This window comes from Gadus macrocephalus, chromosome 19 (genome assembly GCF_031168955.1).
Source record: "Gadus macrocephalus chromosome 19, ASM3116895v1".
NCBI lineage: Eukaryota > Metazoa > Chordata > Actinopteri > Gadiformes > Gadidae > Gadus > Gadus macrocephalus.
The window spans coordinates 8,147,442-8,164,559 of NC_082400.1; the positions used below are offsets into that span (position 1 = coordinate 8,147,442).

General features: G+C 42.9%; 1 protein-coding gene across 4 annotated transcripts in view; it reads right to left on the bottom strand.

The window, feature by feature from the left end:
* Window positions 1-593: 593 nt before the first annotated feature.
* znf462 (zinc finger protein 462) overlaps window positions 594-17,118 on the bottom strand; it is a 34,976-nt gene continuing 18,451 nt past the window's right edge. For 2 of the 4 annotated variants that reach the window (XM_060038109.1, XM_060038111.1), the window contains exons 4-13: window positions 16,887-17,024; window positions 14,586-15,160; window positions 12,592-12,710; window positions 11,133-11,330; window positions 9,031-9,283; window positions 7,564-7,703; window positions 6,490-6,713; window positions 4,580-4,928; window positions 3,987-4,125; window positions 594-3,508 (exon numbers count right to left, since the gene is read on the bottom strand). In XM_060038109.1, coding sequence (XP_059894092.1) covers window positions 3,268-3,508; window positions 3,987-4,125; window positions 4,580-4,928; window positions 6,490-6,713; window positions 7,564-7,703; window positions 9,031-9,283; window positions 11,133-11,330; window positions 12,592-12,710; window positions 14,586-15,160; window positions 16,887-17,024 — 2,376 coding nt within the window. In that variant the 3' untranslated portion in view covers window positions 594-3,267. The remainder of the gene's footprint in view (window positions 3,509-3,986; window positions 4,126-4,579; window positions 4,929-6,489; window positions 6,714-7,563; window positions 7,704-9,030; window positions 9,284-11,132; window positions 11,331-12,591; window positions 12,711-14,585; window positions 15,161-16,886; window positions 17,025-17,118) is intronic. The other 2 variants (XM_060038112.1, XM_060038113.1) reach the window with 2 other exon arrangements.

Consider the following 17,118-nt stretch of genomic DNA (forward strand, 5'->3'; position numbering starts at 1 on the left):
TACTTGAGATGTATTAATTCAACAAGATGTTACTAGTAAGCCACAAAGCTCGAGAAAGAAAATAATTAAGCCTGGGATCAATGTTGTCTTATAATCTGCACCCTCAGTGGTGATAGGCGCAACATATTACACACACACGCACACACACACACACGCACACACACAAACTTCACAAGACGTGGGGCCTCCGTGATTGTCTGACTTTTGGCAATTGCATAATTTTCTGTCCTTTTGACATTGGCATCGAGATATTCTTTGGCCAAATGATCAAAAGTTTCAAGAGCTCTAACCCTAACCATATTGTGTAAATATATCAAACAATTTTGTCAAATTATGTGAACTGAAACATTCACCTAATGAATGTTCAAGTTCATGGCTTAACCATATGTTCTGGATTTGAATTACTTAGGAGAATATGAATATGTATGAGGGTCTCTAGAAATTTAATTTAGTAGAATAATGAGCACATGGTCCCATTCCTGCTCAATCTGTTATTGTTACCCTGCTACCAGACTACACATCTACACCACTTTATACTGTAAACTCTAAATATGTAATGTTTAAAAAACAAAGAAACACAGAGCTCGGAAACACAGATTTGACTATTATAACTTTATTATCAAGTTAAAAAAAGACGAATGAATTACAATATTTACAGAATATCCAGAGATAAATGGAACACATTTGTAAACAATCATTCTAGGCAATATCACAACCCAACATCAGGTAATCAGGAAAACTTTTTTTTTTTTATCGGACAGAAGGCAAGAAAGAGAAGACTCTAAAAATCAAACTATGGAGGAAACAGTCTGAATAAAATGACAAACGTAATAACGGAAGCAAACTAAACGTATTTACAGGTATCCAGTGTGTCGTAGGCAGGGATTAAGATAGAAGGAAACCGGGAGGTAACATCGATACAGTCTGAATCCACACAGTGAGGGCGTCATAAATAGGTTTTCTTCTTCTTTCCAACGATAAATTAGTACAGGACAGCGACTAGTTTGGAGTACATAGCTTCTATGGAAAACTACAATAGATCCCAACCTTTGAGTGTGTGTGTGTTGGGGGGTTTGCATGCTAGGAGACAAGCTGCCAGTGCTACACTCTTTCTCAACAGATTTTAAAGGATTGCCCCATGAACAACAAGGGGGCTTTGAGATTCAGCACCAAGTCGCTGGTTTTTAAGCTGAGCTGGGAGGGCTGAGTGACATTGAGGGGTAGTGGTGGAGGGGCTGCTACATTCTTAAACCAGTTTGCCTCTCAACTATTAACTGGGAGGCACACTGGGACTATTAACTAAAGGTTTGAACTGTTAACCCAATCTACAAAACATACATCTCTTGGTAAATAGTTGAGCAAAGGATGGAAATAGATATGGATTTAAAAAAACTACTTTATTTGAAAAATAATACTAATTACGATTTCAAATTAAAAACCCTATTCGGGATTTGCAATGCTCGACTTGAATCTTTGTACAACCACACTGATTGCACGCTACTACGGTATCTGCTAAATCTGTTTAACTGTACCCAGATGTTGTACGACAGTGTCATAACACTTGAGAGGGAATTCAAATACCCCTGGCAGGGGTTATTTATAATAATTTATTGTTTTATTTTTTTTTGTTTTAGTATGTGAACACCAAAAATTAAATAAACAAGGTATAAGTATCCTTTCTCAAACACCACATTTCAAACATGTAACAAGTAGTTCTGTTTTCTATACATCGCTGAAGACAAGTAGATTAGTTGGATTTCACTCATAGAATTCCATGATTCCAGCCAAGATGCCCTATTTCCACCAATCAGGAAAGACAATCACAGCAAACGTAGCCAGTTCGATACATATTTTGGTATCAGTAACAAAATTGAGTTCATTATGTTCCTCTCCAAATTTAAAAGCTCAATAGAGTTCCACATGACACTCAAGTCATTTTGTATTTTCAAATGATGCTTGATGGAGATTTTCTTAATTGCTATTGATTTCTAATAAGGCTTTGGGGTATTTAAGCAGCAACTTCAAACAAATACAATCTCTGCCTTTTTTTTTTTCGTTGATAATAACACAGCTTCGTCTAGACTCTAAAAAATAAGCACACAAATGCAGGCTCTGACAGTTGTCTTAAAACACATATCGAGTATAGGATTTCAAGTAAGGGAACTTCACTTATGCACCTAAAATAAAATAAAAGTTGTCAAATGTTCACATTAAAGTCCAAACTTCACACTCATCACAAACAAACGTGGAAAACAAATTCTGTCATAAATCTCAAATGATGATGAAAAGGACCTTACGCCTGACACTTGGTTCTTTGTTTCAAAGTCTGCTTCACATTTTCTTATATCGTACTTGTACAGCAGTACAATGTGCAAATTGTCTGAAGCAGACCGATTAAAACCAAAAGTTGAAAAGGTCAAATCTATTTCATCATCAGCAAAATTAATGGACACATACACATAGTTGAGGAGTGGAAATGTTGGGGAAGAATTCGTATACGTAGTATAATATAAGGGAATCTATAAATATAGCAATTTGCTATAATCTTCAAGGAACAAGGGGATCAGGGACAATTGCAGTTATCTCTAGAAATTAAAAAAAAAACTATTGAAGATTTAAGGTGCAACTATTCCGCAAGGAATACGTATACATAGATAAAACAAGGCTAAGAGGTAAAACTCTGAACTTCAATTATTAAATAAGAAAGGTAGCTCTACTGGGGACAAAAGGAGTTAAATGCTTTTACACCTTACCATTTTCTTTCAGGTAGAGGTTTGGGATTGTAGGGTTTTTCAAAGGTGCTTAAACAATAAATGCCTCAATTTAGTTCAGTTTTGGACGACAATCTCAACAATTACCATAGTAGATGAATCTAGGTGGAATCTTTCGATTGAATATTTCGACAAGCACGTCTAGAGATCTGTTCACTATTGGTTACCAATATATTAATATATAGATCTGTCCTAGGGGACCACACAGTAGGGGTTCAGCCATTTATGAAGAACAAGTCGAATGTGGCATGACCTAGTAGCTCTAAAACGTAACATTTAAAAAAAACATGAACGCTCAAAGAAAAAAAATAAGTTCTTTTCCGTTTCACATTTCCCTTTCTTCTTTATTTAACTGATACTTCCACTATAATCTTCACCACCAAACTCAGCCCCTTATTGTAACCCATACCTTTTTTTTTCTTCTTCTAATTTCTAATGAGGCCCTAACTCTTTTTTTTTTTTGCACCAAACAGTTTATCGTTTTCTTTTTTTTGGTTTAGAGCGATTCTTTGTTTTCCATGTACTGGTCTGGAGTGGTCTGCAAGGAGTCAGCAGAGGGCCCGCTGTCCTCCTCCTCCTCCTCCTCCTTCCTCTTCCTCTCCCCCTGCTCCTCCTTTCGGTGACCAGACAGATCTAAACCGGGGTCCGTCGGGAGGGAGGTCTCCGCGGGAGGAGGGGCCGGGGCCTGCAGGACGTCCGGAGCGGCGCCGGGGTCTGTGTCCATTGGGTTTAACGACCTATCACGGGAGACATTGTGTAAATACAATGTGGATCGGTCGGCGTACCATCCGATTGATCGATGCCCAATCAATCAAAACCTTCATTAATTCTGGGGGGGAAGGAGACACATTGATTAGTGACCTTCTGACGTACGTTGTGAGTAAAAAAAGTGTGACAGTCAGAGAAAGAAAAGATAAATACATATAAAAAAACAAACGCATAAATACCAATCAATCTGGATAAAATGATATTTTTGTTATTATTGAATATAATGACGGATCACAAGTGCTATATAAAACAAAAATACACTCATCATACACTATTGAATGATGCTTTGGAATAAAATGCCGACCAAATGGCAAGGATTAAATTACAACCACAGTGCAATATAAAGGTTACAAAAGTAAGTGCGTCACCAAACTGGTACATTTGCATTCATACATTGGGTTGGTTGAGAGCGGACTGGGTAGGTTAGAGGTTAAAGGCAGTACTAACATGCCATGCCGGAGCACATGTCGTTCCCACTCTGTGCTGTTGGTGAAGCAGCGACCGCAGAACTCACAGGGCAGGCGCTTCTCCAGGCCGGTCAGACCACTGCTGCTGCTGCAGCAGCTGCCCGGAGACGCAATGTCTTCTGGGAAATGGAGATCAGATAAGTAGTCAGCCTTGTGCACAGTGGTTTATGAAAATGGAGGGACACAGTTATGGTAGACAGTGATTTTCCATCTATTCGTATTTTATGTGTCCATTCGATTTCTTAAAGAATAGAGGGATTATTTATTTTTCCGTTTTTCTTCTTGTAGCCGCGGCAACGATTTAAACATGGCTTCTTTTTGCAGAAATGGTCATATTATTTTAGTATTTGTAAAGGGATGTATGTCGTTGCAAAGCTCGTCTAGGCAATGTATTTAATCAAATAGTTATTTAATAAACTGACAGACGAGATATGGTTATCTATGAGTGTTAAATGTTATATAACCATCAAAGAAGAAGTGAACATATATTATGTGAAACAAAACAAACCGGCAGACAAAATAAATGAGAATTGAACCGAAAAAACAAAAGGTGGCACACCGAAGACCATCTACCTTGAGCGACAGGCTTCTCCGGCACCTCCTTGACTGCCACCTCCCCTTCCTCTCTCTCCCCCTCTTCCTCGTGTTCTGCCATCACTCCATCGTTCGCTTCTCGCTGTTCTGCCTCGGCACTCTCTGCCGCCTCCATGTCTTCTCCGTCTTCACCTTCTCCCTGCTCCTCGAAAGACACCCGTCCGTCCGTCACCATGTCGACGGCCATCATCCCCTCCTCCCCCTCCTCCTGATCCTCCTGCTGCTGCTCCTGTGTCTCCCCCTCCTCCTCGGCGCTGCTACTGAAGTCCTTCATCATCTCCAGCTGGTCCAGGTTCACGCGGCCCATCAGCTCAAAGTTCCGGACCACCTGATCGACACACAGGAGGGAGGTTTGTATCAGTGGGGTCCCCTTCAAGTCAAGTCAATTTCATGTTTACAGCCCTTCCTCACAGTTGATCTCAAAGGGCTTTACAGTCACACTTCAGTCAACACCCTAACCAAAGCCCTCCCAAGGGCAGGGAAAAACTCGGCAGCCGCGGGGGGAGAAGAAGGATCAAGCCATGTGGGATGTTTAGGACTGCAGAATAGGAGTAATGGGCGGAAACATAATGGTAGCAAAAAAAGCTGAAACAACGATTATGTAAGATTACTTTGTTAGGACATAATGGCTTCGACTTCCATAAATCCATTCATGGCGGTAGAAAAGTCTGTTTGGTCAAATTCATTGATCGATCGTAGCGATTATGACTCTGAAAGAGTTCTCAAAGAACCGCCCAAAAGTGGAGATTGTCTGAATTTGAAGCACGCAGACTAGAATGAATAGGCTCACTGAGACAACAAACACAGAGACTTGAGGCTGGGGGATGGCTTCTGTCTGCAAGTTGTTTTGAAATACACAGAAACTGAAGCTGTTTATTGTGTATTATCTATTCTGGTCTTAGCTAAACCCTATGAGAAAGATTAGATTCCCACATTAGGAACACATATATTCAGATATTATGTTCTCCTTTTCTCACAGGAAATGATTATTTGTTTTCTTCTGCCAATTCATTCATATCACTTCCCCTTTCCAGAGATGGAGTGGTACAATAACGAAGGTACGTAATGCAAATAAAAACAAAAACAAATTATTTAAAATAATATAAAATGAAACAAATACATGAATACATTTTGAAATAAGAAGGGAAATCAAAAAGTACGACAAAAGGATAGGTTTTCCAAAACAAGATGGAAGACGATACGCTAGGAATAACGGTAGGGTTTCCTGCCTTTAGGAAATGCCTTAAACCCGAAACCTTTCACTTATCCACTGCCCCGTATAGATCCTACAGAGCCAAATGTACGCGCTTACCAATCCATGATAGCTTGGAAAGTTTGGAGAAAGTCTCTCCAAGCACAACTAGCTACCTTTGCATTCATGCCGGCCATGTATCTAAACTATGTCTGGGTGATGGTTAACCCTAACTATCTGTCAATCACCCATGCAGCCAGGATTGTATCCATTCTCTGTATTGCATACACCAGGATTGTGTAATGCTTTGGTATACACTTGCCCCCATTACCAAAATGTCTTAATATATGTATAGTGTTAAATACCCATTCAATTCCTTCTATTTCCAGTGCTGTTATCACGACAGGTGCTCTTTCTGCTGAGCTGACCTGTTTTCTCCCCGTACAACACATTTCCCTGTACCGTTGACCCCGTGTTGACCTACATACGACTCACACACAAACACACACACACACACACACACACACACACACACACACACACACACACACACACACACACACACACACACACACACACACACACACACACACACACACACACACACACACACACACACACACACACACACCCTCGATCCCTCATCCACCAGAACCGGCTACAGACTCGTCCAAAGCCAGAGGGACAGGCGACGGACCTTGTGCTCCAGCCGTAGGTGCTCCTCCAGCTGGTCGCGCCGCCCGCTGTCGTAGTAGCAGAGCTGGCAGTGGTAGGGCCGGAGCTGGGTGTGCTTCAGCAGGTGCTGCTGCAGGGCCTTGTTGCTGGAGCAGGTGAAGGTGCACTGCTGGCAGCGGAACACCAGGCCCTGCAGGTGGCGGGACAGCTTGGAGCGGCTCACCTCCAGGGGCACCGTGCGCTCCTCTGGGGTGAGGGGGGTGAGGGGGGTGGGAGGGGTGAGGGAGAGGTGGAGGGGTGGAGTAACCAAATAAAGGTTGTGAATAGGTGATCGTTTGAGACCGAGGCAACTACTTGGTCTCAAACTTTAATGGTTGTTTTCCCTACTTTATAGTTAATAAAACAACCTGTATAAATGATTCAATGTATTCGGTTTGTGTTTGTGTGTGTGTGTGTGTGTGTGTGTGTGTGTGTGTGTGTGTGTGTGTGTGTGTGTGTGTGTGTGTGTGTGTGTGTGTGTGTGTGTGTGTGTGTGTGTGTGTGTGTGTGTGTGTGTGTGTGTGTGTGTGTGTGTGTGCATGAGTTATAATCACTTTAACTAAAAGACACATATTGATGTGCTAATCTGTGACTCCAGCAGTCCTACTGTCTTATAGCAGAACCTCTGATCCAGCAGTCCTACTGTGTTATAGAAGATCCTCTGGGGTGAGAAGGCTCAGAGCCTGTGGGGGGAGAAGGCTCAGAGCCTGTGCCAGAATACAAAAAACTTGTTCCCGCCTTGTTCCCTCTTAAATTAAGGAGATATTTGACTCAATAAAACTAATTTGACTAGAGCAACCACATTTCATCCACTCATTCTCAGTGAATAAGCAATCAGGATGGGTTTCCAATACGTGTGTTTATACAGTAGCCTGTCTACAGCACTTTAAAGGACACTTTCTAACAGTTTACTACTGCTGGCCGAGTTTGTGTTTGGCTGTAAAGCCACCAACAGCTGTTCCAGATCCAGCCCTTACAGCGAAATGATCGGTTTCGAAAACAAATACTGCCATCAGACTTTAGACTGTGCTCCTCGGGGTCTCCCCCGCGCGGTTACCTCTGTGCAGGACGACGTGGTCGATCATGTTGCTCTTGTGTTTGGTGTGGTAGAGGCAGAGTGGGCAGCGCAGGTCCCTGGCGGGCTCGTCGGGAGCGCTGGGCGCGTGGCCCGCCTCCACGTGAACGGTGAAGGTGTTCCTGAGGACACACGGGGGGGGAGGAAGACGGACGTGGGTGAGCGGTCGATAGCAATGTGGTTCTGCAGGATCGTGTGGGTGGTGTGGTACGTGGTGCCGAGCGATTTGGATCCCACATGTCAGTAGCCTAGCTTGTTTAGCAAGATGCCCTAATCCCTAGCAGACTGTCAATGACCTGTAGTTCAATTCACTATAAATCGCTTTGGATAAAGCCGTCTGCTAAAGGACTAAAAGTGAAAGAATATATATTATAATAATATACTAAGCTTGAGTTTTAATTGCTGTGCTGCACTCTTGACCAGTTTGTGTTGTTTTTATAATTATCTTGTGTTAGTAGCATTTACAATTTTCTCTCCTAAATGACCTAAAAGTCAATTTGACCTAATGCTAGGGGAGGCAATCCTGAGAAACCAGCCTGGGCAATATTGATTTTTTAAGTATCGAACCAAAATAAATCCCTCCCCTCATGACAGGCCTCCCTACAAAGCCACGCCCCCAAACTATTTGACTAGCTCACTGGCTTTAGCCATAGGTCAGCTTTAATCACAATATTAGCAATAATGCTTTATTCACTGAATTGTGATACTCCGGTAGACTCCCGACTAACCTCCCACCACTATGGGTGGTGGATGGGTCTATAAATGAAACGTTTGGCCGGCAGCGGCCTGCACACATCGCAGGCGGCGCAAGGTGCTCTAACAGCCGACGAGAACACATACACGCTCCCAGTGGGGAGGCAGTGTTTATGTCCCTATGAGTAATGGGCTCCAGTCCCACGTGGGACCAGCGAGCCCCTCGGGTGTTTAGACCGTGTGGAGCCTTCATCGTCTTCCAAGTCGTAGAAACGCATTTATACTTTAGTTGTTATTTATTTACACTGTGGTGATATATTCCGTTTTATCCTATTCACTGGAATTGACCTGGCTCCGTCTAATGTATATAGACGCTTCTCTACAAAATCGATAACACTAATGTTTTTTAGTTTTTTTCCAGTGATTATATTTACTTAGTAAATATATTATTCTATTCACAGCATTACAGAAATATTGCCATATGCATACACGGCTCCCTCGACACTAAACACACTTTCTATCATGATTTGTATATCTTGTATACAACTTCAAAAACAAGATGGAAGACGACACGAAGACGTATCGTCTTCCATCTTGTTTTTGAAAACCTATCCTTCTGTAGTACTTGTTGATTTCCCTTCTTATTTCGAAATGTATTCATGTATTTGTTTCATGTTATATTATTTTGAATAATTAGTTTATGTATATTTACAGTTTTCACCGATGTCCTTGCCCGTGTGCAAACGGTGTGCTTACTTGTAGCAGGTGAAGAAGGCGCAGTCTTTGCACTTGAAGAGCTTCTTGCCTCCGTGGCGGTCGCGGTAGTGGCGGCGGAGGCTCTGCATGTATCCCGAGCTGAACTCACAGAACTCACAGGTGAGGACGGCGTCGGGCCGACTGTCGGACGCCGTGGGCGAGCCCCCGTGCGCCGGCGCTGACGACTGCTGGGAGGCCATCTGGTAGTGAGTCAGCTGCTGGCGCACGTCAGCCGGCTCCAGGTACAACGGGTCTGGGGGACAGCACAGAGGTGAGGGGGGGGGGTGACTTCAGGAGGCATTCAGAGAGGTTAGGTGACATCAGAGAGACATGGTGAGGGGAGGTGACATGAGATATAAAGAGAGCGGAGGCGACATGAGGTATAAGGTGAGGGGAGATGACATGAGATCTAAGGGGAGTTGAGGTGACGTTAGGTACAAGGTGAGGGGACATGATATATAAGGTGAGGGTAGGGGACATTAGACATAAGGTGAGGTGCAATGAGATAGAAGGTGAGGGGTCATGATATATAAGGTGAGGGTAGGGGACATTAGACATAAGGTGAGGTGCAATGAGATAGAAGGTGAGGGGACATGATATATAAGGTGAGGGTAGGGGACATTAGACATAAGGTGAGGTGAGGTGCAATGAGATAGAAGGTGAGGGGTCATGATATATAAGGTGAGGGTAGGGGACATTAGACATAAGGTGAGGTGAGGTGCAATGAGATAGAAGGTGAGGGGTCATGATATATAAGGTGAGGGTAGGGGACATTAGACATAAGGTGAGGTGAGGTGACATGTGATATAATGTAGTTGTTGTGACAATTAATACAATTTAAGGGGACATGAGATATAAGGTGAGGTGAGGTGAGATCAGATATTAGGTGACGGAAGGTGACCTGGTATACCTGAGTTAGCGTCAGGTAGGATAAGTTGAGGGTGAGGTAATGTCAGGTATGTAGTGTAAGGTTGGGTAAGGTGAATGGAGGCAAGGTAAGGTAGGTTCAGGCAGGGTGACTGAGATACATCTTTGTTGTGCTGATGGAAATGTATTCAGGACCCATAGTGTCTCTTGTGTGAAACAATTAACATTTGATAGAAAACCAAAACAGCAGGAAAGGAATAAATGGTAAACAACACAAACACATTGCTGGTGAAAGATGTCAACGCATCTAATCCTATCAATCCGGTCCTACTTGGAAAAAAAGATTAATCTATTCTTGTCAGGCACTTTCAAAAAGACACAAACAGCTCTCTCTAGAGTAATCACAGCCTACAAGTTTCACCTTTATGGAAAAGTACAGACAAACATAGATCTAGATAAAACCTCGAAAATGTATTGCTGAAGGTAGAATCGAGCACATAATCCCTAACAAGGTCACCGCAACTAGTAGAGCCTGGCATTAACACTGTCGGGGTCAGGGGTCAAAGTCTGCCTGGGGGGCAGCCATGCTATAGAGTACGACTGCATGAACTCATGGCATTGCCTCAGATATAAGTATCCACCGAATGACATGTACTTATGTATTCACAAAGGACATGGGAAACCTCCATTACCAAATTAGTTATAGATCCGTTCATTTGTCTGCTATGCCGTGTGTTGTAGTTAAACTAGGTGGCATGGTGGTTGGTACAATGAAGACTCACTCCTCCACAATTCACTTCCTCGTCCTCTGGCCCTTTCCATTCAACAGCGATGATAATGTAATCCTGTCACAATAGCTCATCTTGTGCTACTGTGTGCTTTCACAGCATGCAGGTCCATCCATGTTAGAAGAAAGAAAACAGGCCTTGTTCTGCCAAGGAAGACGGCCACAGATACAAATCTCTGAGTTGGAGGAGTAGTCCACGTGCTAGTTGCTTTCGCAACTGTTTTTAAAATGTAACAGTAGTTCATTTAAAGATCTGGTAGGCTGATCTATGCCATGATACATCCGGATGACAGACCCTCCCAGTTGCGATGTCACAACAAGTGGGTCCACTATTATTTTTAAAACAGCTTGTAACTGGCTTATCCTCACTCCGTCACTCCGCACCATAAGTGCTCTTTAAAGCGTACCAGCGTACACTCGCCCCCCGAAGGGGGTCTGAGGGTCTCACCTTCGGGGGCCAGGGCCCCGGGGAGCTCGGCGTCGTCGCCGGCCAGCTTGGGGGTCCGCAGGGCGGCCTGGGTGGCGGCCCGCAGCTTGCTGAGCGTGAGCTCCTCGCCGTGGTCCCTGAGGGAGTGCTCCTTCAGCAGGCTGATGGTCGTGGAGGAGAAGGGGCACGACAAGCACTGGTAGGCACTGCTGTGTTCGCCTACAGTGGGAGGAGGGAGAGGGGGGGGGGTCAGAGGCCCCAACCAGGGGTATTGGAACCGGGTTTGACTGACCGGTGTCCTGGGACGGTGTTGGAAGTCTCACATTCACACATGTAAGGTTGAAGGCCTCAGAAGGTATTAAGAAAAATCTTTGATTTGATTTATTATTTTATTTTGGGCTTTATGGAGGTAGAACTAGGCGATTTGGAAATATATTATCATGATAATTCTAGGACGAAAATATACAGTTATTTATAATTATAAATGTAAATTTAGTATCAGGCTAAAACTAGTTGACCATTCTCACTGATGTTTCACGCCTCATATTTTATCATTTTAATGGCCATCTTCCCGTCATTTTACGCGTTATACATTAATGTCACGATGTGCTTGTGAACATTATTTATAATTATAAATGTACATTTTGTATCAAGCTAAAACTAGTTGACCATTCTCACTGATGTTTCACGCCTTATCATTTTAAGTGCACATCTTCCCGTCGTAATTCATTTAGACTATAAATCTGTCCAATCCCGATAAGTCAAACGACCAGTCAAAGACGATTAACGATAATATGGATTTAATGCCAGTCCCTATATGGAGGTAAAAATTATATTTTAAAGTCTAACATTTCACTTTTTTTAATCTGCAGTTATACTGTGAGTGGCAAAGTGCTTATTTATTAATAACTCCAGGGTTTTTCATTCATCTTTCATTCATATGATCAATGATATGCAAATGAATCGCTTTTCTTGGTCAGTCAGTAATGGAGTGGAACATAACTGTCTTCCATTTCATTATCGTCATTGACTGAACGTTTATAGTATTTAATTTACTTAATCAAATTACTTTATTTTAATTCGACCACTTCTTTCCTTAAACGATGAAAGCAGCAGACCTAATTTACACACCTTTCACATGTTTACCTAAGATAAACATTAATCGGTGATCATATATTTAATTTGTGGCCTAATATTTGCACATTTATCCAACAGTTTATCCTTTAATAGATGTGTGTGTGTGTTTGTGTGAGTTAGTGTGTGTGTGTGTGAGTGCATGTGTGTGCGCGTGTGCGTGTGTGTGTGTGTGTGTGTGTGTTCGCTAGTGTCGATGTGTGTGTGTGAGTGAGTGAGTGAGTGAGTGAGTGAGTGAGTGAGTGAGTGAGTGAGTGAGTGAGTGAGTGAGTGAGTGAGTGAGTGAGTGAGTGAGTGAGTGAGTGAGTGAGTGAGTGAGTGAGTGAGTGAGTGAGTGTGTGCGTACCAGCATGTGCTTTGTGGAGGTGGCTCTTCAGGCGGCTCAGGTAGGAGGATTTAAAGGGGCAGAACTTGCACTTAAAGGGCTTGTGGTGTCCGTGGTGAGACTGCACGTGTCTGTCCAGACTGAGGGGAGAAAGCAAACAACAAAAAACTTCATTGTAACCGCAAACCACTTTTCCAAAGAAATGGCAGAGGAATTAAAATAGCATATTTTCTTCAAGGATTATACAATCTTCTATTTTGGCCGTATATCCAGCAAACATCTAAGTGCTTGGTTGATTTTATTTCTTTGATATTTTTCCCGGTACAGCAGAATCTTTTTCGTAGTACATAAACCATAAAGAGCAACATCCTGCATTTCGAATGACTTCACATTAAGGAGCCATGTTGTGAACTCATCTACCCACAATCCTCTGGTGGTAATGAGTGTGCAAGAGCCTGTGGGGATTGCGGCTGTGTGTTGAATGCCAACCTCCTAGGTGGCATGGGGGCGGTGTGTGTCTCCTTTCTGGGTCAGGGCACAGAGAGAGGGATTACACCCGGGAGATGAGGACCAGGCACTCTGAGCGATGGATAAAACCCAATCACACTATCGGGAAAAGATATATCTTTCTCTTTCTTAGTCTGTCTCCTAGTCTTTCATAGGGGACAGATCTTTTTAAGAATTAAAAATGAAAATAAACTGCCAGCCAGCAGAATTGATCAGAAAATACTGTTTTGTTGTTGTTGTTTTTTATAAGAAAGTTAGATACATTTTTTAAGTAGTTAATATTATATAATCCTGCTTCTCCTCAGCTTTACAACATGCTTGCACTACCCACATATAAACAAAGATGGCGGAAAGCAAACAGGTTTAAAGCGTGCATATGATGATCACTTTTAATCATCCATAGTTGGTCAAGTCATTTAGCTCCTCTTATTCTAAGAACAACTAACATACTGATTGTGTTTTTTAAAAATAGAGATATTTAGAAGAATATGAGTAATGATATAGATCTGAACTATTGTTCAGTAAATATAGCATAATAGCTTGTTGTTATTTAAAATAGTGACACTTTTTCCATTCAGCATATGTTTTCCATTGGGATTTTTTTCTGTCCACGTTTTGTTTTCATTTGTGTTAAATAAAAACAAAGGGTAGCATAAGCAGCATTGCTAACCTTTTCTTTCCACTGTTTCCAACTGGCCTTCATGGATTAATTATTACATAAATGCATGTGTATTATCGATATTTTACTGTTTGCATATGAGGTGGCCCGCGAAAGGTCTAAATGACAATTTAGTGGTACACCTAAACCATAAAGTCAAAGTTTGGGAACCATTGATCTAGAACACACATTGTTCATATATTCTATCTCTTACTACTAGATTACATTATTATGCAAAAATAGTAAAAACATCTATTTTTTTAACTTGGTCAAACTTTGAATTGTATCTACTTAGATAATGATTTGGTTTGGTTTGGTTGCTCTACGGCTCACTCTCCAGAGTTCTGTTTCATTCTTAGCATAACTTTCTTCCCACTAGATGAGGGAGCTTTGAGCCCAGTTCAGATATTCAAGCTTTGATTCCAACGTTCCTAAAATAAATCTTTATTTTTTTTTGTTGATTTAGCAAAGTGATTCCCAAATTATAACTCCAAATTCCAAATATAACTGGGGACAGGCACTTAAACTAGGCTTAACGTTTTCCTTGCCTCCTTGTTGCAGCCAACATCAAGCACTTGCAATTCTAAATATCTCATCAAGCATTTCCAATACTTTAAGACACATTCTGGTGTTCCTTTGGTGTTCTTCCATTGGATTTGGGAAGTTCTTTCTTCTCACTTTTCATTTGGCTTAGGTTCAGAACAGGGGTCGTAAAATTTCTGCCCGGTAAATCCCTTTGAGACTGTAACCGTGGTTACGGTCGATACCGATAAAACAGACCTGACTTGACAAAAATCGACCGGAAATTTTAAACCCATGATGAAAAAGAAGCCCCCCTCTCTCCTCTTACTTGTGTCTGAACGGCGAGACGAACTGGCAGTACTGGCAGCTGTACTTGTCCTCCCGGCTGAACAGCGCCATGGCCGAGTGGCTGCGCTCGTGCGACCGCAGCCCCTGCATGGACATGAAGACGCGGTCGCACTGTCCGCACGGGTACCCCCCGGCCGCCGCCAGACGCTGCTGCTTCGGCTGGCCCCCGCCCGCCACGATCGCCCGCGCCGCCGCCACCAGCGCCCCGGCCAGTCCCCCGACTCCGCCCCCGACGGCCGCCGACGGAGCCGTCGCCGTCGCCGTCGTCGGTGTCATCGCCATGGCGACGGCGACCGCGGAGAGCTGGTCGTCCTGGTCGTCCTCTGGTGTCAGCAGTGCGACGGGTGGTCCGGCGGTCGCGGCGGGGTCCGGGGTGGGGTCGAGGCTGGTGATGTGCAGGAGGTCTTGGGCAGTAGGGGAAGGGTCGTCGTCGACAGCATCGCCGTCGTCCAGGCAAACACCTCCAGCACCCTGCTCCGACTCCTCCTCTGGCTGGCCGTTGGGGAGGCTCTCTGGGGGGGGCTGTGGTGTCAGGGGCTCCTCGCTGGTCTCCATCTGGGAACATGAATTCAGTTCTGTATTTAATTTGTTATAAGGTAGGTGATGATGCTGAGCTGTCCCTACGTGCCGTCGGCGAGTGATCCGATTACTTATTTATGGTTTAAGTATGGATTCATAAGGGATTGTAGAGAACGATTTATTTATTTAACACCCTTAAAACACAAAGGCCATTGAGCGGCATTCGATTTGGAGTCAACCCTCTTCATTTGAGTAAAAATGAAACAAAGGACACAGTTTTGCATACAGAAGAAAATCAACCATAAGTCTTAAGATACTGAAGGTTGGTTGTAGAATTGTTAAAAAAAAATCAGAATTGTCCAAATAATGATTATATTAGCAATGATAATTGACGAGTATAATATAAAAAATATGGATTATGGCCACCATTAAAGTTAAGCTCTTAGGACATTCTGCCTGTCACGGATCACACACTTTGGCAACTGTAGATGAACAATTGAAAAACAAACTAGAGTTTATCAATTTTAAACAAGCAGTTTGGCATCAGTGTACCACCTGGATATTAAATCAAGTTGTACCATGAAATGCAAATACATCTCATAATGACCCAGGATTTGAATTACCTCAACTTTGCCTAAACAAAACCCAGTCTGGTCAGACGACATTAGCCAACAGCTTTTGCATACTGCAACTTTCTCCTTCTGCCTCTTAACTTTTTTGCAATCTCCAACCCTGCATAACCTTGACGACTCGCGTCATCACCTTCACCCGTTTCCTGCAATCCAGCAAAACAGCGCGCCTCACTTCCTTCATTCACAGAGGGCCCAGAGGGGCCCGGCTCCTGCAGCCACCACCAGAAGATAGCTTATATCGCCTCCAGGAAACTCATTTTAACTGTGGGCCTGACCCTGCACTTCATGCGCTCATAAATAATAATGCAGGATCGACCGAGCCTGTCGTCCTGCATCGCCTTCCGTCCTCCCTCGGTGTGCCGTCTGTCCGACTTAAAACGGACAGGACAGTGCTGTGCAAAAACCTGATTCAAGACAATATGGATGATGTTATCAAATAACATTTTATACGTTATTTTATTTGGCCAACTATTTTATTTGGCCCACACTATGTACTATAGTGTATACTTACTCTGCTACTATTACTTTGCCTTGTAACCTGTCTTCTTCAAATGAGTGACAAAGGAACAAGGATCCTTTGTAGGATCCTTTCAGAACTTTGGGGCCTGAAATGCTGACGTATAACCTGTACAGTACAAAGTATCAAGTTTCAGGTTAACTAATGCCTCAAAGACTGTGCTCCACTAGATAACTTTATTACTGACAAAAAACTAACCCATAAATAGTATTAAATGTCATATAGGGCAGTGACTGTCAGCAGCAGAGCATTACACTTTGAATTTATGTCATGACGTCAAAAGTGGGATTCAAGTTTTCCGTTGATGTCAAGGACGCAATGTAATTAACGTAACATAACTTAAAATGAAAAACAAATAAATCAAACTGGTTTAAAGTTTCCTAATATACAAGCCTTCATGGTCTTAAACCACTGCCCCTAAGCCACGGTTTTACATCCCGGCCTTTACTCTGAGGAACCCCATGCCTGACCCCTACTTGAAGCACCCCCTGGCCAAGTTTTGAGCTTTAAAACTTTCTTTCCCCTCTGGTTTTGTCCATATCTAAAAATCCATTATTCAAATTAGTTGATGATCATAATTCTTGAAAAACTAAAAATATACCACTCTAATTACCTTCACATGTCCTTGTTTCACCTCCCCATACTGGACGTGCTTCCTCAGGTGGTTGCAGATGGCTCGCAGGGTGGGGTGCACCTCCACACAGAAGTTACACCTAAAGCCTATGGGCGCTTTGTTAACAGGGCTCTCCTGCTAAAGAGAAATGTAAGCAACATTGTTAGTACTGCATTGTTGTCCTCCCCATTCTCCTTTAATAGGATAGAAAGGATAGGATTTCTATCAAACT